The 22,391-nt window shown below is 38.4% G+C and overlaps 2 protein-coding genes across 2 annotated transcripts in view; one reads left to right on the top strand and one right to left on the bottom strand.

The window, feature by feature from the left end:
* The window catches only part of chfr (checkpoint with forkhead and ring finger domains, E3 ubiquitin protein ligase), a 104,909-nt gene extending 88,658 nt beyond the window's left edge, over positions 1 to 16,251 (top strand). Inside the window, exons 11-16 of the mRNA XM_043715443.1 lie at positions 235 to 318; positions 3,013 to 3,083; positions 7,464 to 7,551; positions 8,894 to 9,001; positions 10,068 to 10,140; positions 11,834 to 16,251. Of these exons, the coding sequence (XP_043571378.1) occupies positions 235 to 318; positions 3,013 to 3,083; positions 7,464 to 7,551; positions 8,894 to 9,001; positions 10,068 to 10,140; positions 11,834 to 11,876 (467 nt within the window). The 3' untranslated portion in view covers positions 11,877 to 16,251. The remainder of the gene's footprint in view (positions 1 to 234; positions 319 to 3,012; positions 3,084 to 7,463; positions 7,552 to 8,893; positions 9,002 to 10,067; positions 10,141 to 11,833) is intronic.
* The window catches only part of si:dkey-112e17.1, a 74,145-nt gene continuing 52,057 nt past the window's right edge, over positions 304 to 22,391 (bottom strand). Inside the window, exons 7-8 of the mRNA XM_043715442.1 lie at positions 20,787 to 20,912; positions 304 to 353 (exon numbers count right to left, since the gene is read on the bottom strand). Of these exons, the coding sequence (XP_043571377.1) occupies positions 339 to 353; positions 20,787 to 20,912 (141 nt within the window). The 3' untranslated portion in view covers positions 304 to 338. The remainder of the gene's footprint in view (positions 354 to 20,786; positions 20,913 to 22,391) is intronic.

Here is a 22,391-nt window from a genome sequence, read left to right as displayed (position 1 = left end):
ACAGTAAGCGAGAATAAACAGGTCAGCTTTTTCCTTTAAAATCATAAGTTTGGATCTACATTAGAATGTTATTTTATGTAGAGGCTTGCTGTGAAATCTGTTTCAAAGCAAAATGAGCCTTGCTTGATGTAACTGCCTAAGTCTAAACAAATGCTGTATTCAGCCATTCATATCACGGTTAACCTATAATAACATAATAGACAAGTAATTCTGAAAATGTGTCCTTCCTTCCAGGCACAATTTGTTTGCGGACCTTTTGCCACATGTACTGGGGCTGCACTCGAGTGGGATGCTCTGGCTGCTTGGCAAGATTTTGTGGTAGATGCACTTTCTTTCATTCATTTGAAGAAGTCCTTTAGAACGATACAAAGATGAGACTGTAAGATGGGTCAGTTTGTTTAGACTGATGATACAGGAATACTTCTTTCTCAGCTAATAGTTTAACATCATTGTGTCAGTAAATTCTGCAGTTCAGCAGGTGTTTTTCACTGATGACTTTTTAGATTAGTTTTTTTAGATTAGTTTACTTACAGTATGGAAACAGGCCCTGCGGCCCAACAAGTCCACACCGACCTGCCGAAGCGCAACCAACCCCAACCCATTCCCTTACATTTCACCCCTTCACCTAACCTTGTTGATTCTTTTCTTGAGTGTTCTTGTCAGGACTGTGGGATTTAGATGTGTCGAACTGTGATTAGAGAAAATTCTCTCAGGCAACCTCTGGGGCTGAGGATGATTTTCTTTTTTGTAGTTTCAGTGGATTTGGAAATGGCCGATCAGTCCGATGTGTAATCCTCAAGCTCTGCCATATGTGTGTCAAGTTGTGTCTTAAGGATTGAGTAGATGATTTGTTTGGAGGGTTTCCCACTTCCTCCAGTGCCTCAATATTGCATCTTTCTGATGAAGTTTCTCAGAGGCAGTGTCATTTCTGTCTTCCTGAATGAATACTTTTCATTTCATTTTGGCCAGTCAGGGTCTTGATGACTCTGCTTGTGTATTTTTTTAAAAAGTGCTTGAGAAACTCAAGTCTGGTTGTATTTGAGAAGAGAGGAACAGAATTCATGTTTCATATCCAATCTGACTCTTATTCAGTTCTCTTTTCCTAACTTCAGATGCTGCCAGACCAGCTGAGTTTCTCTAGCCCCTTTTGGCTTTTTATTTCAGATTTCGAACATCTACAATATTTTACTTTTGTTTGAATCTGCCTGTATCATGAACCTCTTCTAGGATTCTTTCTGTGTATACTTAAAATGTTTCCTCGCCCTCCAAGGGGTTCCTGCTAAAACCAAGCCCCGAGTTGAGCCATTTGTTATGCATCTGGTATCAGGCATACCACAATGTGTTCTGCCTAGCGGAACTGATTTTGAGTGAATATTGCCTCAATGCTGGCCATGTTAGCTTGGAAAAGGATGCTTAGATTGCCTTTCTTGCCATTGCATTTGGAAGGTTGTGCAAAGGTACTATGCTTTGAGATGTAGGTTATCCAAGTTTTTAAAGTGTATAGTGTTACGACAGCACCCCCCTTCTCCCCCCCCCCCCCCCGGCCGTTAATCTAAACCAGCAACACAGAAAAGATTTACCCTGTGCTATAAAGTGTGAAATTTTGAGAGGCAAAGAACTATCCCAAAAGTCATTATTAAACAATAAGAAGTTATTAATTATACTTTGAAAGTCTGTTGTGGTTCTGTTCGCCAAGCTGGGAATTTGTGTTGCAGACATTTCATCCCCTGTCTAGGTGACAGTCTAACAGAATAATTAACTAACAACTATTTACTCATTTACTAACTCATTTATCAAAACCTATCTTTTACCTTCCCCTCTACAATACTGATCTGATAAAACCTCCGATTAAGATTTACCAAAAAATTCAAATTTCAAAATCAGCCAGCTGTTGAATCTTCTCTTTGTATCTTCCTTTGTAGATTTGCTCTTCAAGTCGGTGTCGATGTTTTTTTCTGTGCAAACTCTTTCTTCAAATGGGTACATCTTGGAGAATTCTTACTAGCAGCCTGCATCTGTTAGACTTTTGGCAGTTTTCTCTCAACTGTTCAATTTTTTTCTGGTTTTGTACACCAAAACATTGATCATTTTATTGGCTTTACAATTGTCAAAATACCAAATTCAAACTTGATTGGAGTTTGGTATCTTGGGGCATAATTCAACCAATTGGTTTAAATTTGAATTTGTTTTTGTCTCCTAGCAACCCAGTCAGCGCTAGCTGCTCTGACCAAGCGTTACATTGTTACCTTGTTCCAGACTTTCTGTGCCTAAGTCCTTGCTAGCTTTCAACTCTCTTAGAGGTACAGTAGCCCTTACACCTTCATAACAATAGGAGCACAAGAATTGCTTCAGCTTGGTAAACCATGCCTTTAATCTCAGACTTGAGATCCAGCATTCAATATACTCATCTGAGTTGATGAGAGGCTGAGCTGGCACTTGGGAGTCTATGATGAATTTCTTAGTCTATGTCAAGAGTAGGCTCCCCAGGCTTGGAAAATTGTCTACATTTTCTGGAATCTCACCACTGGGCTCAATTCTTATGGGATGGCAATGGTGTTTTGCCATGGGAGTTTGTTGTTAGTTTCCTGAGTGTTTAGTGAAAAAAACGTGTTTGAAATGCTTTGGCAGAGGAATCAATGATCTGGAACTTACTTTCTGATTGAGTGCAAGTATCATTTGGAAACTAAAATGATGACTGAAATTGAAGTGGTTTTGGTTTCAGATGTCTATGCTGACAAATGGAACATTTTCCAATTTCTAAACCTCTTGGATATTTTCAGTATAACAGAAATCCATTTGGCCCATAGCTCCATGCTAACACTTTTGATAGGACAAGATTGAACTACAATCACCATTTTGCATATCCCAATAGTTTGTGACCCTAGTTATTTTTTAAAATGGATCTGATGCAGGGCCACTCTGCTAATTCCAGTTTCTGAGGAGCAACCCTATGTGAATATCTTGTTCAATTTTTTTTTTCTATAACTGAACTTGTGCAATATTTTTTGACAGATGTAAATTTTGGCGAGAAGTGTTTGGATGGAATATTAAACAACAACAGCTATGAGTCCGACATCCTGAAGGTAAGGTTCCCTCTTTGAACAAGCTTCAATTTTTTTTTAATGCATTCAGTTTCTAGGCCTGTATTTGGTTGACCTTGGAGTCCTTGTTCTGCACATTTTAGCTAGCCAGGTGGACTGCTGTTTCACATCTCTTTTATTGCTTGTACTATGTTAGTGTTAAAGACGAGAGATGTCAAAGAGTGACTTGGAATGACTTGTATTTCCTATTCAGTTAAGCAAAAGAATAGGTCTTTTTGTTAGGAATTCTTAATGCACTGAACTACTGTATGATTTACATCATGATCTTGACATTATCATTAAAATTATGAAGAATAGTTAGGCATGCCTACATTTCAGTGCACATCAGAGGCAGTTATTGTTTGAAACTAAATGAAACTGTGTTTTGTTCAATGTATGATCGCTCCAACAGTGACAGAGAGGAGCAGCAGAAAATATGTTTAAGGTGTTAGTCAAGAAAAGGAGTTTGGTCAAGATGAGCAGATGACTGCATGGCTGAGGAGCTGGTGTATGGGAGAAGGATTCACATTTTTGGATAATTGGAATCTCTCTTTTGGGGTAGAAGTCACCTGTACAAGAAGAATGGATTGTACCTAAATTGGAAGGGGACTAATATACTAGCTGGGAGATTTGCTAGAGCTGCATAGGAAGATTTAAGCTCGTAAGATGAGGGAGGTGGGACCCAAGGAGATAGTGGGGAAAGAGATCAATCTGAGACTGGTAGAGTTGAGAACAGGAGCGAGTCAAACAGTCAGGGCAGGCAAGGACAGAGCAGAGAATAAGGTAGGACTGATAAATTAAACTGCATTTATTCAATGCAACGGGCCTAATAGGGAAGGCAGTTGAACTCCAGGCATGGTTAAGAACATGGGACTGGGATACCATAGCAATTGCAGAAACATTGCGCAGGTTTGGACAGGACTGGCAGCTTAATGTTCCAGGATACAAATGCTACAGGAAAGATAGAAAGGGAAGCAAGAGAGGAGGAGGAGTGGCATTTTTGATAAGGGATAGTATTATAGATACCGAGGGAGGATATTCCCGGAAATATATCCAGGGAGGTTATTTGGGTAGAACTGAGAAATAAGAAAGGGATGATCACCTTATTGGGATGGTGTTATAGACACCCCCCACCCCAATAGTCAGAGGGGAATTGAGAAACAAATTTTTAAGGAGATCTCTGCTTTCTGGAGGAATTAATAGGGTGGTTATGGTAGGGGATTTTAACTTTCCAAACACTATGGCAGTCCCAGTCTATGTTAAGGGTTTAGATGTAGAGGAATTTGTTTAGTGTGTACAAGACAATTTTCTGATTTGGTATGTGGATGTACCTAAGAGAGAAGGTGCAAAACTTGACCTACTCTTGGGAAATAAGGCAGGGCAGGTGACTGAGGTGTCAGTGGGGGAGCACTTTGGGGCCAGCGACCATAATTCTATTTGTTTTAAAATAGTGATGGAAAAGGATAGACCAGATCTAAAAGTTGAAGTTCTAAATTGGAGAAAGGCCAATTTTGACGGTATTAGGCAAGAACGGGCAGCACAGTGGCTTAGTAGTTAGCACTGCTGCCTCACAGCACCAGGGTTCCAGGTTCAATTCCAGCCTCTGGCGACTGTCTGTGTGGAGTTTGCACATTCTCCCTGTGTCTGTGTGAGTTTCCTCCGGGCACTCTGGTTTCCTCCCACAGTCCAAAGATGTGCAGGGCAGGTGAATTGGCCATGCTAAATTGCCCATAGTGTTAGGTGCATTAGTCAGAGGGAAATGTGTCTGGGTGGATTACTCTTCAGTGTCAATGTGGACTTGTTGGGCCGAAGGGCCTGTTTCCACACTGTAGACAATCTAATGTAAAGTTTCAAAAGCTGATTGGGGGCAGATGTTTGCAGGTAAAGGGACGGCTTGAAAATGGGAAGCCTTCAGAAAGGAGATAATGAGAGTCCAGAGAAAGTATATTCCTGTTAGGGTGAAAGGAAAGGCTGGTAGGTATAGGGAATGCTAAAGAAATAGAAGGTTTGGTTAAGAGAAAAAGAAGGAAGCATATGTCAGGTATAGACAGGATAGATTGAGTGAATCCTTAGAGTATAAAGGCAGTAGGAGTATACTTAAGAAAGAAATCAGGAGGGCAAAAAGGGGTCAAGAGATAGCTTTGGCAAATAGAATTGAGGAGAATCCAAAGGGTTTTTACAAATACATGCAGTAGATGGTGGAGATACTAAACGAGTATTTTGCATCAGTATTTACTGTGGAAAAGGATCTGGAAGATGTCAAATGTAGGGAAATAGATGGTGACATCTTGAAAAATGTCCATATTACAGAGGAGGAAGTGCTGGATGTCTTGAAACGCGTAAAAGTAATAAAACCCCAAGGCCTGATCAGGTGTACTCTAGAACTCCGTCGGAAGCTAGGGAAGTGATCGCTAGGCCTCCTGCTGAGGTATTTGTATCATCAGTAGTCACAGGTGAGGTGCTGAAAGACTGGAGGTTGGTTAAAGTGGTAGCCTGATGTCGGTGGTGGGCAAGTTGTTGGAGGGAATCCTAAGGGACAGAATGTACATGTATTGGGAAAAGCAAGGACGGATTAGGGATAGTTAACATGGCTTTGTTGATTGAGTTTTTTGAAGTAACAAAGAGGATTGATAAGGGCTGAGCAGTAGATGTGATCTATATGGACTTCAGTAAGGCATTCAACAAGGTTCCCCATGGGAGACTGTCTAGCAAGGTTAGATCTCTCTGAATAGAGGGGGAACTAGCCATTTGGATACAGAACTGGCTCAAAGATAGAAGACAGAGGGGGTGGTGGTGGTGGTGGTGGAGGGTTGTTTTTCAGACTGTAGGCCTGTGACCAGTGAGTGCCACAAGGATTGGTGCTGGGTCCACTATTTTTTGTCATTATATAAATGATTTGGATGTGAGCATAAGAGGTATAATTAGTAAGTTTGCAGATTACACCAAACTTGGAGGTGTAGTGGACAGTGAAGAAGGTTACCTCAGATTACAATTGGATCTTGATCAGATGGGCCAATGGGCTGAGAAGTGGCAGGTGGAGTTTAATTCAAATAAATGCAAGATGCTGCATTTTGTGAATGCAAATCTTGGCAGGACTTGTACACCTCATGGTAAGGTCCTGGAGAGTATTGCTGAACAAAGACTTTGGAGTGCAGGTTCATAGTTTCTTGAAAGTGGATTCGTAGGTAGGATAGTGAAGAAAGCTTTTGGTATGCTTTCCTTTATTGGTCAGAGTATTGAGTACAGGAGTTTAGGATAAATAGACAAAGTCTTTTCCCTGGGGTGGGGGAGTCCAGAACTAGAGGGTGTAGGTTTAGGGTGAGAGGGGAAAGATATAAAAGAGACCTAAGGGGCAAATGTTTCATGCAGAAAGTGGTATGTGTATGGAATGAGCTGCCTGAGGAAGTGGTGGAGGCTGGTACAATTGCAACATTTTAAAAGGCATTTGGATGGGTATATGAGTAAGAAGGGTTTGGAGCGATATGGGCTGGGCGCTGGCAGGTGGGACTAGATTGGGTTGGGATATCTAGTCAGCATGGAAGGGTTGGACCGAAGGGTCTGTTTCCATGCTGTACATCTCTATGACTCTATGACAAGGGAACTCCCAACACTTGCAGTAGGTCTGTGGAATCTTTAAATTTCCTCAGCAGGATTTGAATCCATCGGACCTGAGCAGTGAGTCTGATACCAAATGGGTCAATAAAGTGTGGCACTGGAAAAACATGCAGCAAGTCAGGCAGCATCTGAGGAGCAAAGCATTTCGGGCTTGACCCTTTCTCCAGCATCTGCAGTCCTCACTATTCTTAATACTAAATGGGCCAAGCTGAGAGTTCAGTTAGCAGAACACTGGCTTTTTGATCAGCCATTGTACTCTTGATTTTCTCTTGAGACAGTACGCCTATCCTAGCTGAGAGAACAGGTGGATTAACTACTCCCAGACTTTCTATGCTGCTGTATGTCTACATTTCCCCAATTGTCTAAACCTGACTGTGATCACATTTACTCCTCTTGTGGGCTGTGGAAACAAGCCCATCTAAGTTTTTTGTTTTTTAACTGTACAAAACCCAGCTTATCCTTCCTTTGGTTTGACCCTTAAGGAATTCAACATTCAATTAATGCAGGAGAGTCACAACATCGCTTCAACAGATATAACTCATTAATTTAAAGGGAGTTACTTTACACTTTTTAACTCATCATTAAACCACCGTTTCAGCTTTTAAAAGAATTACTGTCTTGTCTTCTAATCTGTGCTGAACCAACAGAAATGTAATCTTAGACTTGACAACAACATTAGGAGCAAAATAAGTTGAGAACTGGAGACCAAATATGCTGCATATGGTAATACTGCATTGCACCATAATCATGTACGGCATTGCCTTTCAGAATTACCTTTCATCTAGGGGCCTTTCTTGGAAAGAGATGCTGCAAGAAAGTCTTTTACATCTTCAGAGAGGAAAGTTTGTTCTTACAGGTATGTATAATTTAAATGGGTAATTATAATTTAAATGTTAATGGGGTATTCTGAAAATAAATGTTTAAAGAAAATCTTGCATTTTGTTAGCACCATTTATGACCCCAGGAAGTCCTGGAATGCAAATACTTTGCAGCAAATGAAGTGCTTAAAATGTAGCCATTGTTGCAGGAAATATGACAACCAATTTTCATGTGATGAGATCCCACAAAACAAAATGGCATAATGACCAGGCAATTATTTTATTGATGTTGATTGAGGGATAGGCTGAAGTGTCTCAACTGGTTCATGAAGGTTTGATCAAAATGAACACCAGAAGATGCATATGCTTTGATATAATGCAGATTTATTAGCTTCAACTAAATATATTATCAAAAATGACTTATTAGCTTAATAAAGTGATTTTCTTATACATATTCAAACAAGTGAGTCCCACCTTAGAGCACCTCATGACATCTGGCACTTGGAGCTCAATGTTAATTCCCATGGCACTGGTCGTGAACTCAATCCAGTGATGAAGTCCAGTGAACTCTGAAAAGTCTCCGATATTAGTAGTATACGGGATTTGATATTGTGCGCTGTATTGTCTTATCTGAGTACTTTCCCAAGTATTCCTGGTGTGCAAGCAAATCCAAATCCAAACTGTCTGTTCCCACACATGGCTACCTTCTTGCAAAACAGCCTGTTCTCAATACTTTTCCATTCTCCATCAATTGCTTATTGATATGCCTAATTATCCTTAATGATTGAATTTGGCAATTGTCATTTTTGGTATCATAACTAGAGATGGGTATTTGCCAGGATACTTGAGAGACTTCCCTTGCTCTTTGAACTGTGCCTTAGTATCTTGAGCTTCCACCTAATAGGGCAGACTGGACCTCACTTTAACATCTCATCTGATGGTCAGTGCAGTCATACTTAAGGGATGAGCTTTGACCTTTGTGGTTGAATCTCAAGAGTGGACAAATAATACCATTTTGCAGTTATATTACCTGGAATAAGTGACCACATCAAAATTTAAATTGGATCCACTTTCCTATTGGAAAGCATATTTTTCTTCGAATTTTTCAGTGGTACTTTACTTTCTGAATGGTATTCATATGTATTAGATAAAAAGGCAATCATGGTCATCGTGTTTGATCTACGTGGCACGTAGTGATTACTGTATATTGTAACTTCCAATGAAAGTAAATTGTGGTAATAGCCCCTGCTTTAGCATTTTACAGTCTTTAATAAATTGGAATAATGTTTTACTATAAGTTTGTATAATCAAAAACATGGGTTTAATTCCATTTGAGGACTGAGTTGCATTTACCCTTTATTAATTTTTTTTAAAAAACAGATTATCATGTCACAACAAATGTTGTCCTGTGCTACTGCTGTGGATTGCATAACTTTCGTGAGCTAGCTTACCAGTACAGGCAGAATATTCCTGCCTCAGAACTTCCAGGTTAGTTGTCTTTAATAACTGGTTACCAGTTTGAGAAACTGGTCATTTTGTTTTTGTTCTCACTCATATCCTCAGGACATCTCAAAACACTGGAGAAACGATAGAAATATTGAGGTTCAACCAAGTTCAACCATCATCAATAAACTGACAAATATCTCTCCAAATATGGATCAATTTCATTCAACTCATCTGAGAATAAAATTCCTAAGCACCTTTAGGAACTGTGCAGCAAATCAGATTTTTTTTTCTAAATAGATCCTTTTTCTAAATGGAATTGATTTTCAGCCACTTTTCCTAGAACATAAATCCTAACTTAATTGTTTCGATTACGTTGAGTCAATTGATCACAATTTTTTTAAAAACTTCAACATTACACACTGAATAAAGCTCACTCCAAATATGTTCCATTTTCAGATTCCTACATATGAATACATGTAACTTCTAGCAGGCATAAGTGAGTCACATTGCAAGTCCAATTGATAACTGTTTAGTAGTTGGGCTTTCAATGTCGCTCACCTAACATTTGCTCGAAGCTGCATGTATTGATTCATAAGAACCTTTCATTTCAGGAAATAGTAACATGTCCAGATGTTGTGATTTTGTTTCAAGCTAAAAGCATGGAATGCAATAATTACTTAGCGTATTCTCCCTGACAACATCTCAACCAATCAGTCACCTTGCTGATAGATAAGCACTCTTTTCTTGTGCTGCATAAATGTTTGTTCCCTTGGAAATCTCATTGTGTCTGCTGGACAAAGCAATTAAATTCTGCTGGATAAAGTGAATATTTAATAGGTATAAATGTGTTCATTTGACAAAAGAACACTTGAAGAGATACAAATATACAGGTTTAAATTAAGTGTAGATTGTACTGTATTTAATTTGACTGCATGTGTGTATTTTAAAGCGCACTATCAATTGTGCACTGGTTTTCAGCAGGACACCAGCATATGTCTGTCTATTTATCACATTCTGTTTTGTCCTGTGTATTGTAATGAGGTAGAGTTATTCAGGATAATCTTGTCTTTAAAAATTGTTTTTCTACATTACAATTAATTCATCTTAGCGTCTGTAACTGCACGTCCAGATTGCTACTGGGGCAGGAACTGTCGCACCCAGGTTAAAGCACATCATGCTATGTAAGTACCAAATGCAGGTTAATTACATCTCTAGTGTTGAGAAAGTTTTGAATATATTGCATGTTACTTTACAGTTTCTCTTAATCACTGCCTAAAATTCAATAATGTTTGCCAGTGTTGATTAACAGTCTATAAACATGCCAGTTTATGATGTCTGCATTTTGACTCATCAGTGTTTAGATTTGGTGGCTAGAGCCTGGACTATGCAGTTTGCCTACTGGCCTTCTGCTCTGTCTATTTCATGGCCTTGATAAGTGTTCTTGCTCTTACCATCTTTTGGCCTTGGTGTCTGGTTCTTGCCACTTTGTATTCCCTCGCCTTGGTTGTTGATTCTTGATTACATTAGAGATGTGGTGATAGCACAGATTATAGAGAGGAGACTTTGTGTCAGCTGGAATAGGGTGAAAGAGATAAAATGAGAAGAGGGACTTGGGAGCTAGCATAGGAAGGAGGAGAGTGCAAGAAGTGTAGTGAGTTTTAGGAAGATGGGTGATAGAGGCAAGCAGACATGGTGTGAGAATGTAAGATGGAATGAATGGAGATGAAATGCTGCTCAGAATAAAAGGGAAGGGCCAGGAGGGAAAGGTTTACCTGACAGAAGGGGGATGGTAGGAAGAGAAAAAACCATGGGAGGGGTTGGAATGGGAGGCATGGGATAGGATGACATAGGAAGGAGGGGATGGGGTAGAAATTTGTCAGAGGGATGAAAAGAAACTTGGAATTTCAAGAGGTACTGTTGAAACAAAACGTTTCACTGCAAATGATTTACTTGTCACTGTTATTTTGAACAAGGGTTACAAAACTAGTAAATGCCTAGTGGCATTACTAAAGTCAGTGGACGTGTTATTCCCAAATGATTATTGTGCCATGTACCAGTCAATACATTATATGGTAAAAAGGCTGTTTGTTTTGAGGGCACATGTCTGGGCATTGAGATACTGACTTGAGAGAAGCTGTTTGTAGCTGTAAAGGAACCCTGTTTTGTCACCTGTCCATTTAGGGCCTCAGTTTCACCAAACCAGAGCAAGGGCTGGCCAAATATGGATTTGCTACAGCAAATGATCCAAATACCCTCATTGATGAGGGATGTTTATTTAAAAACTAATTCAAAACACAAATAAATCTGAATGCTTCATCTGAGACTAATCTGAAAAGTATGGTTAATTGGCTTTTCTAATGTTTCAAATTGGCATCTGATTGTGAGATCTCCGCTCTTCCAGTTGAAGCCAAGGATTTCTTTTAATAGGCTATTTGGTTGTGTTTTATTGTTCTATATTTTAACCTTGAGTATCCCAGCTGGCTTTTATGCACCGCCAATTTTCTTCATTCCATCATTGATTGTTGTGCCTAGACTCCAAATCCTGGGATACCCTCCCTAAATCTCTTCACCCCTCTTGTCCTTTAAGACACTTATTAAAACACTCCAAACATGTTACCTGTTCTAAAATGTGTTTTTGTGGCTAACTGTCCAATGTTGTTCGATGCAATACCTTAGGACACTGTAAATCATTAAAGACAATACAAATGCAAGTTGTTAGTTGCATCAGTCAAATATTTGGGACAGACAAGTTGTACAAGACTTGTATGCATGTTTATTTTCTTGTAATATAAATTGGAATTAGTATTGACAGCAAAAAGTGTTTTGAAGTAAGTCATTTTAAGAAAATCTTGCTAATAACTTGCTTTCTTGCAGGAAATTTAACCACATCTGTGAGCAAACACGTTTCAAGAACTGAAGATTCTCAACATCAGAGCCATGCAGCCCCCTGCAGATGAAGTTAGAGTGACTTTGAACTTCAACAGTTGTCTTTAAGAATCTGTTTTTATACAATCAACCTTTTGAGTCTAGGGGTCATTGTAAAGTTTATTATACCTAAAAGTTGAAACCAAGATGAACCACATGGTAGAAAATACATCTGTTTTCCCACCATTTGGTAGGAAGCTTGTGCTTTGATATTTTTTAAAAAGTTCTATATTTAAAAGAGCACACAGTTTCAGAGCAAGGCCTGCAAATATTTGCTCTGCTGTATACTGCTGTAATATCACATTTTCCACATAAAATTGATTATTCTTAATGTTCTTTTGTTACTGCTGTGCAGTCAATGTAGGAATATATTTTTTTTAATTGATGTTTAGAACAACTGGAGCTAAAACACTTCACAAAAAGTGTTTTTATGGGACAGTTGTCTGGGGAAGCTCAGTGACTTGACCATAGAAGCACAGAGTTGCAATGTAAAATTCCCTGCATTCTGAAGCATTCCTTGCTCAGCTGACCTCTGGAAGCATTTGAACAATATTTTTTGAGGCTGAGTATTGTAAAGATTTAAATTACAATAGGAAGATTCCCTTAAATTTATATTGAAAGCCTGCCTTTACTTTTTACTGCATACTTCCTCCTAATGCAACATTAGCTTCTGAAAGGGCCCAGGCCCAGCAGCTTAGTGTCTCAGGTATATCTGATGGTTGCTGGTTTAGAATATGTTGACTACCAGTAGCTGTCAATGATAAAACAAAATCTTCTGAAAGAAATAAAAGTCGCTCCTTATCATTTGGAGTGATTTCTTTTACATTTTTTCAGGGATTTCTCCAATATTTGGAAGTCTTTATCAGATTTTATTGCCTCCTCTTTTGAGGTTCCTCGCTCGACTTACTGTTCTATCCAGATCAAAGGGCCATTCTCCAGTTGAGCTTATATTAATGAGTGTCGATAGGCTATTTGACTGTAGAATCTTTGCAGACAATCTGAAACTCTTTCTCCATCACCCGCTCTTATAACTTAATCAGCTGTAGAAACACTGACTGACTGTTATTCTGCTCCTTATCTAACACCATGGTATTAAGAACATTTAGGCACAGGATGGTGTAATTCAGGCCATCAAGCCTGTTCCATTACTTTGAGAGAACATGGCTGATCACTTCCAATCCATTTATTTGCCTTTGCTTTGGCTCCTTGATAATACGACCCAATGAAAAACAATGGTCTTGTAAATTCCATTGTTTCAGGAAGTTCTGGGTTTATAGTATACCTTGTGTGGAGAAACAAATCCTTCCTGATTCCACTCCTCAACACTCTGAATCTAATATAAAGATTTGTAACAACCCAGAAACATAGCCCTGTGCTGAAACTTTCTTAATGTGTGTGGCTTGGTAATTTTGCATAAAGTATTTTTCAGTGGGGTGGGGAAGGCTGTAATCTTCTGTGTGGCTAAAATCATTGCAGGTCAAATTAAGAGTGGATGGGCACATACACCTCTAACTTAAATGGATAAATTCATTGTGAGACAGTAATGTCCCAGACTTGATTTCCAATTCAAAGTGTTAGCTGATTTTATGAGACTGAAGGGAGGGTTCTGAACTTGATTTCAAAGTCCCTGCACAAATATCCTGCTGTCCATTGACATGCTGCTGGTTCATAGTCAAGTAAAGACAATACTGGAGGTTTAGTATGATCCATTTCATGCTGGGCCAGTCTGCTAACTCAATATCTGGTCCTCAATTGGAAAGTAATCACCAAGTGAGATGTGGATCTGTCACCCAGCAAGGAATTTTCAGAAGAGATCAGGAGAAAATTGAGCTGAAGAAATTAAGTTACTTTTCGGTATATTTAATTTATTTTGCCAGGCAAAGTGTGCATTCTAACTTTCAACTACTTTTACCCAGAATGTAGTGGGAAAATGAAATGTACTATCATGTGGAATACTTAAAATGAATAGTCTATAGATGCATTTATGGGGAAGTGTTGATAGGCACATAAGGAAGAGGAAATAACTTTTGATAGTGGGCAGAGCTTATGGAGCATAACCACCTGTTTAGATCAGTGAAGGCTAATGGCTGTTTTTGTGCTGCACATTTTAAGCTATTATTCAACTTTTAAAACTTTAAGCAGTTGTCACAATTTGCAAAGCAATAGAAGTGTTTCCTCTGGATCTGTACCTAAATCTCAGGATCGGGGAATGAAGACGCCTTGATTTATTGTTTATTTTAGCAATCGAAAATACAATTTCAGCTGTAAATTATTATTGGGATAAATGAATGTTTTACTCATGGGAGAAAAAGCCAGAAAAGAAACTGGGTTCACACCTGGAGGGACTGCACTCGAACAGTTGCTCCTCGGTGAATCACGTCTTAGTCTAGGTCCTTCTGTACAAGCACTTTATTTTGATAAAATACTGAATAGCAATTACAATTTATCATTTGAGATGAGCAAGTGTTTTAGCACTGGAATGTTTCATTTTGCATGAATGTTTATAGCTGGTTTACAATCTGATCTAAAGCTGCAGTAATTTTAAGCAAAGATTGATGGAACCTAGACAATTTCATCATTGACCATCTTAATATGAAGTTTTCCAAATTTAAAATCTCAACTTTCCACCAATTGCATATATTGTCCTTGGTAGGAAGTGTGCAATCCAGTCTATTCCCTTGGAAACTGGGCTTTGAAAGAGACTTGCATCAATAGGATTGAAGAGATCTTATCTTTTCTTTTATACAGCATAGAATCATCTTAGACTGAAGGAGCTTATTTAAACCATCATCCTTGAGCAAGACCATCCAATTAGCCTCACTCGTCTGCTGTTTCTTCGTAGCCAAGCATGCTTCATTTTCAAGTACTTATGCAGACCCTGTTGAAAATTCCTATTGAATCTGTTTTACCCATTCTTTCAGGTAGCATGCGTCAGAGCACCAAAACTTGCTGCATTTATTTGTAAGAAATTATCTGCTCTCCTCTTATCTTTCATCAATTACCTTTAAACCTGAGATCTCTGGAAGCCCAACTCAATAAATAAATCCTTGATAATTTTGAGCACATGTATTAAATATTCTCTTGTCCAAGTTCCTTCTCAGAACAGCCACAATTTCTCTAGTTTCTCCACATAAATAGTCCTTCTTCTCTGGTACTATTGTAGTGAATCTTATCTGCGCCCTTTAATGTTTTGTCCTTTCCCTAGCATAGTGCCCAGATTTGGTGTCCTGTGTCCCCCATTATAAAGCCCAGGACCCCACTGTCATTTTTGGCAGCCTACTCAACTTGGCAAATATTTGTCTATGTGAAACTCAAATTCTCTTCCAGAACTCCATTATGTATTGTTCCACTTTGTTTAATATCATTTTTCTTCCTTCCAAATGTATCATTGAATTTTTCTCTGTATGAAATGTCACCTGCCATCTGTCTTCCCAGTTCATCCGTCTTTGTCCTCCTGACTTTTACTGCTATCCTCCTCATTGTTTAATCAGGTGTATATTCTTTGTCAATGTTCCCTTTGATCTTTGACACCTTGCCTTTCCTGTTTAGAAGACTGATATTAAAGGTAGTTTATGATTCCATGAAGTCTGATAGATCTCATCTCATTTGCATAAATTGGAGCTCCTGCTCCTGTTAATCAAATGTCTTCCCACCGAGGCCATCACCAAACACTCTAGCTGGCCTAACTTTGCACCCACCAGGATAGCTGCTAACATTTTCCTCATCTGTTATTCAGTAGCATCACATTTATTTACCAAGTTGGATTTGTGACCCTGGGTTGGATTTTTGAATTGAGTCACAGGGTTTGTGATTCTATGGCAGGGCTCTAGAGGGATTTGAGGAAATCTCAAATGTCTGCAATAATTTTTCAGTGCTATGTAACACTGCTAAACTGGTGACTGTTGCTGAAAAAATGATGTGTTTTATATTGATTAAAAGCAGTTTGCTGAACTTTGTCTGAATATCTAGTAATAGCTGCAATGCTTAGCTATATGTTTGATATGTTAATGTGTAAAGTCTGGTGTTTTGAATTGGACTTCTCAGCTATCTTAATCCCCATTGAGTTGCTGATTGCTCGGTCTCATGGGTTTTACAGCTTGCATGTTTCCCCACGGTACTAATGTCAAAGCTGCTTCACAATTATCTTTTAAGAGTTAGGGAGATTAACAAGTTTTTTTAAAAAAAGAGGAAACTGGAAATCTGAAACAAGCAAAAATCACAATAGTTATGTACAGAAGTACATTTTTGCCATCATATCTGTTCTGCTGCCCTAAGGGGAATCACCTCTTGCCTCTCCCCACATCCCTGCATATTCCCCTCATTCAAAAGATAAGAATATTTAGGAAATGTAAAACAAATGTACGGCACAGAAGAACATCCCATTTTCCAGTATATGGTCTGTATCCTTAGAGCTTAGGGAAATGTTCTAAGACCACAGCATTCCAGGGTAGACATGTAACATTATAGCTTGCCTCAACAAAACCAAAATACTGCAGATGCTGGAAATCTGAAATAGAAGCAAATGAAAAAAAAAGACCTGAAATATTGTCTTTCTATCTCCAGGAATGCTGTCTGACCTGCTTAGTGTTTCGAGGATTTAATGATAACTTGCCCTTTTCTGCATACTTCCAATATTCTATTTCTGGTTTTGTTGATCAGTGAATTAAGTAGTAGGCATACATTTCCGATTTTGCATGCTCCAAATAAAAATAGGGTTCCTGGATGGAAGGAGCTGTTGGTGATTAAGAGTTAGATTTGTGTAATCAAACACTGAAGGAAGACTGTACTGAGACTGTTACATATCCAGGAATGTCTCTAAATGTGACAATTCCTGGATAGCATGCACATTTTCTTCCTCTTTTCGTCTACGCAGCACTTTATCATATTCTCAGAATATACAAATACTTTGCAACAGTGCACAACATTTCCTATATGGTCATTGTTTTGTACAAGCAGGATTGCTGACAGAAAGTTTCCACCAATAGCAGACATTCCTCACCACCCGGCCTGCTTCTTGATGGGATTTGGTGAAAGGAATGTAAAATAGAATGTTGGATATATCGCATCTCATAAAATTGCACTGACTTATGGGCCTGGATTATGAGTTGACCGGTGGAGCAAGGATTGACATTAACCTTAAAGTTCCACTATGAACACAACTATATCCCTGCTGTTAGAAGCAGCTTTATGTAAAGTAGGCATTGCAATTAACAGCTCAATCCATGCAATATAGTATTTTGTGTATATTTTAAAAATTCTGAATGAGTGCTTCTAAGTGGTGTTCTCCCTGCTGGTTTATGGGAACGCACAGTGGTACAGGTAAACAAAACCTAGTGGAGAAAGGAGGTTTACAATCTTTTGAAGTGTCTCCGTGCCAAGCATTAGTTTTAGAATCCCTACAGTATGAAAACAGGCCCTTCAGCCCAACAAGTCCACACTGACCCTCTGAAGAGTATCCGAGATCTACTCCCAAAGCATCTCTAATATTGGCAGCCAGCAACAGCTGCATGTATTTATGTTGTGTCTGTAAGTTGGGAAAACATTGAGAGGTTAAAGGTACATCTTTGGGGATTGAGTCACTTTTCCTGTTTTGCAGCAGTGAACACTTTCCAAAAGTCCTCCTTTGCCTCTGGTGCTCTTTGGGATGACCGAGGATTATAGAGTCAATGAGATCAGGAACTCTGTAGGACTATAGCAATGATCTGTCATATCTCAACTTCTGTTAAGCTCTGCATTAATTTGCTGTGCAACTTTACCCTTTATAAAAAGTAAATGTTTGTAGCAGATAAGATCAAAACTTCATTTCCCAAAACTACTGTGGGAGTTAGTAGCTAATGAAAGCAATTAATCATCTATCCTCTAGAAAATTACAGCTAATCTTCTAAAGAATTATGTTGAATTTTGTTTTCTGTTTAATTGGATGTGATCCAACCCCTTTGGCCTTAAATTTCCTCATCTTTTGACATCAATCTGACCTTTGTTCAAAAACTTTTCAGCATCAACTATCAAAGCAGAAAACATGATTTTAACTGGCTGTGTTGAAACTAATAAAAATAAATTGTGAGAAACCCCTAGAAGCTTTTAGTATGTTAAACACAGTTTGATATCTTGGCTGCTTAATGAAAAGATCATAGCATAAGCAGAAATTTAATAAACAATTGCTTTAATTCTGTTGACACAAAGTTGTCGAGAGTCGGTAGATAGAGGTGATCGCTGAAGTAACTTACATGCTTCAGTAACAACCACAAAATTGTATTTTGGACATAATTTATTTAATTCGGACACTAGTTGAGCCTCATGGTACTGGGAGTGGATGCTTCTCTGTGCCTTCGTCTGGAAGTGTCTGTCCGGCTATACTGACAATTAATACTACTTCAAATGTAAACCCTGTGGTGTGACTGAGCCAACAGACCTGGGTTTAGGACACTTGTGATTGAACCAAATGAGGTGAGTTACTGCCCTCTATCAATTTTATTCATCATTTGATGGGATGTAATTGAATAAAGAAAGCTTTCTTGTCCAATTGGCTTCTTCCCCTAGGTGCTGTGACAGTGTTGTTTCAGATTTTGCTGGTGATTTATAAGCCATTTTCTCAATAATGTGGCTTCTATTGACTCCCCCTATATTCAAGCTTTTTGATTTGTAATTGTTTATAGTAGAATTGCTCAGTAATTCTGTTAAATTACATGTTCTTGGGCTACCATTTTGGAAGAATCTGTGCCTTTATCTTTCAGACTGGTTTCCATCGAAAAGTCGTTGGTTAGTCGATAAGTTAGAGTTACAGCATCGAAAGGCTACATGGCCTGATAATAGGTCCATAGTGTTTATGCTTCAGATGAGCCTTCACTTGCCCTTCTTCATTTAACCCATTCCGTGTAACTTTCTATTCCTTTTCCTTTTAAATATGTCTGCTGTTTCCCTCAACCCCTCCTTGTGGTAGCAGATTCCCCATTCTAACTTAGCTCTGGGTAAACAATTTTCCCCTGAATTCCCAATTTGGTTCACTAGTGACTAGTTTCTTATGGCTGCTGCTTTTGGAGTATCCATCTGAGAAAATCCTCTTCATGTCTGGTCTGTCAAGCCAATTTTTGATGTTAAATGCCTTTGTGTCAGGTCACCCCTCAATTTCTTTCCTCTCTGAAGAGCAACCAAACCTATCCAATCTTTCCTGATGGATATCATCTCACATTCTGTAAATCGTTTTCACCTTCTCTCATGTCTCTATAGTCAAGTTATAAAACAGAAACCAGAACTGTTCACAGGAAAATGTAAAAGTGTAGCCAAAATTCCATACAGGCTTAACACAACTTTTCTGATTTTCAATGTTATCCGTGTATGTATGAGCCCCAATGCTTGGTTTGCTTATTTCATTATGGCATAATTAATCTATGTTGCCACTTCTAATAATTTGTGCAGTTCTCGCTGCTCCACTATCCATTTTGTCACTTAATATTCAATGAATCCTGGGCTGCTTATTCTTTCAGTGTACACCTCGGCCTTATCCAAATTCAACTTCATCTATCAATTATATGTCCATTTTGAATACTATTAATGCCTTCCTCTGTATTAACCGTACTTTTCCCCCTGCCAAATCTGGCAATATCCTCAGATTCTGAAATAGACCTGTTTGCAAGGTTGTATGAGACAAAGGTTGGGCACTAGTAGATAAGCATTCTAGGAGGAATGCTAATTTTGAGGGAGTTTGTATTTCTTAATTCATGTAATTCAGGCATTTTCTGTGCCCACAAAGTGGGGCTGAGCTGCTGCCTTTCTTCACTGCAGTCCATCTGTAGGTGCTAGTAGAGAGGCTATCCCAAGATTTTGACCAAGGAATAATGAATGTAGTGCCAAGTTAGGATGGTGTCTGCATATGTATGAACCCAAAATAATCTGTATTTATGTGATTTACTAATTGAGAAGTTAATCTTGAAGTGTAGATTTAAAAATCTGAAATTGAAGGTATGATTTAAATATTTTGTGCTATTGTTCTCATCCCATCAAAACCCATGACCCAATTTTTAAGCATTTAATTCTGAACATAGCTGACCTTTCGGTTAGCTCACTTAATTGGTTAGTGTATGCTTATGACAAGGGAATCCCTATTTGACTTGTGCTAAGGGCCTATAATTAGACCATTTGCATGTGTGTGCAGACAATTAAAGTTTCAATTTGAAGATCCCTCTTTGAATTCAGAATTAAAGCAACCATTTAAATGAGCTAGGTTGTGCAAATTATTTCCATTGTACCAATTGTATCAATGACTGGCACATGGTTAATAATGTGGGCCAGGAATTCCAAAGGGATTCAGATCTGACTTAATTCCAATCTCAGATATATACGTGTTCCATAAATTTGTACTATATTTTACTGCATTAATTTTTTTGAGCAAAAATCAAACTTTTTTTTTCTGTCTTGGAATTGCAAATAAGCTTTTGGCTGTAGTTTTTCAAACTTTCTGCCTCAATAAATTGTTGTGTATATTGTTTATCTTTAAAATCTTATGTTGCATTTTTCTTCTGACATGGTCATTCAATGTGAATCAGCTGACTTTCAGAGGAAATCAGAACAATACATGGTATGTTATTACAAATGTGTAGTGTTAAAACTTACAAATCCAGTATTTTTCTGGGTTGGCTTCTTGTAGCATTTTTAATTCCTACTAAAGGAAGTAGAGTCAAACATTTTGTTGGTTGTCTTTACTTCTGGATGTGCAACTGGAATCTCTGAAAGCATTTTTCATTTCTCTGCTACTGGTTTAAGAACACATCACCACCACCTTTTCTTTTAATCATGCAGTCAATGTGACTGTTTCAAAGGCATATCAATGTTTTCTATTGAGCAAGGCTGCAGATCATTTAACAATGCTATGTTGCTGCATCTCCGACAGAAATAATAACTATACCTGGTTTATTTTTGTTCCTCCTCCCAAGAGAGAGAGTGATGAATGGATCTTCTCAGTTATGTAGCAAATGATGAATTCAAAGATATTCATGTCAAAAATTGAGTTTCTACAGTAGCTATTAGTTATCTGCAATAAAACACAAAGTCACTACATTTAGGTAAAAGCATTGGGTGGAAGTAAGACCACTGGTTTCAGCTTGGGATACCTTGGATGTTCATTTTTGATGAACTGAATTATTCCAAAATAATGAATTCAGGTCAGAATGAATTTGAGTTGATGTTTTGTTAAATATTAAAACTGCATACTTTTAAATGCATAAATCCAGCATTTGCAGATGACTCAGAATTGGTTCAATGTTAGTGTTGTGAAAGTTCACTTTTTTTAAAAAAAAACTTGTTAAATGTGTGTGAACATTTTAAAGGCAAAATTCTTCTTTTACTTCAGTTTTGATGACAAGTGTGACTTGTGTTTCTGTAAGTAGCCATGGAACAGACAATCCTCAATACTGATTTATAAAATAAAGGCAGCAAGCTTCATAGATTTTGGACGTCTTCAGTTTGTGAGGATGGATGATATGTTCCAAATGAGTTTAGTGCAGGGTAATCTATATCAATAGATTCTGCATTGACTTTTTGTAGGAGTTTAGTATCCATTAACAAGGACAGTGAACTTGCCAGCACAATCATGAAGGCATCTAAAGTTGGTGCACCATCAGTGGAAAGATCAATGGTCAATATCAAACAGAGTCAATTGGTTTTTGTAGAAATACCAAATGGTAGAATATATGGTGCAACGTCCCTGACTGACTGACTGACTGACTTAATTTGTGTTGGCATTTTCATAGATTCTTAGTGTAGGAAGCTATTTGACTCACCACACCTGTGCTGGTTCTTCAATGGAGCTATCCATTTAATTGCATTCCCCTATTCTTTCTTGATAAACCTGTGGCTTTCTCTTTGAAGTAAATGCATCAAGTTTTCTTTTAAAATGATTGTTCAACCTATTTTCATTGCCTTTTCAGGCAATGTGTGGTCTATTCTGTATTCTATATGGTGCTTCACATCTCATGAGAAGTGGTCATGATTGCAAAGGCTGCTTTTCAATTGATACATTTGGGGCATTCAGATGGTAATCCTTCCAGCATGATCTGTGAAGTGTATCCCCCTCTGACTTAGTTGACTAATGCCTCCTTTGTGGGTGGATGATTGTAAGGTATATAAATGAAAACTAAGATGATGGACTTTTCAGATAGAATGTAGACCAACTTGGTCTTCAAGCCATGTAGCTGGCACAAGTGGTCCTGAACACACTATAACCAAATTTACAGGGAAACAACATCATCCTAAACTGGTAGAGAGTGAAAGATTACCTGAGGGAGATGTTAAAAATTCAGGGAAGGTTTGGTGGGATACATAGAGAAAGGGGTTTATGCTTTCTTAGAGGAGACCAGATAAGATGGACCAAGTAAAAGGTTATGTGAATTGGCTATGCTAAATTCTCTAATGAGAGTCAGGTGAGGTGCAGGCTTGGTGAGTTAGCTATGCTAAATACAGGATAATGGAGTTAGGGTAGGGGGCTGGGTTTGGGTGCAATGCTCTTCAAAGG

Source organism: Chiloscyllium plagiosum, chromosome 25, assembly GCF_004010195.1.
Source record: "Chiloscyllium plagiosum isolate BGI_BamShark_2017 chromosome 25, ASM401019v2, whole genome shotgun sequence".
In the NCBI taxonomy this organism is placed as follows: domain Eukaryota; kingdom Metazoa; phylum Chordata; class Chondrichthyes; order Orectolobiformes; family Hemiscylliidae; genus Chiloscyllium; species Chiloscyllium plagiosum.
The sequence above is the reverse complement of the archived record's forward strand: the minus strand, read 5'-3'. Positions and strand labels throughout refer to the sequence as shown.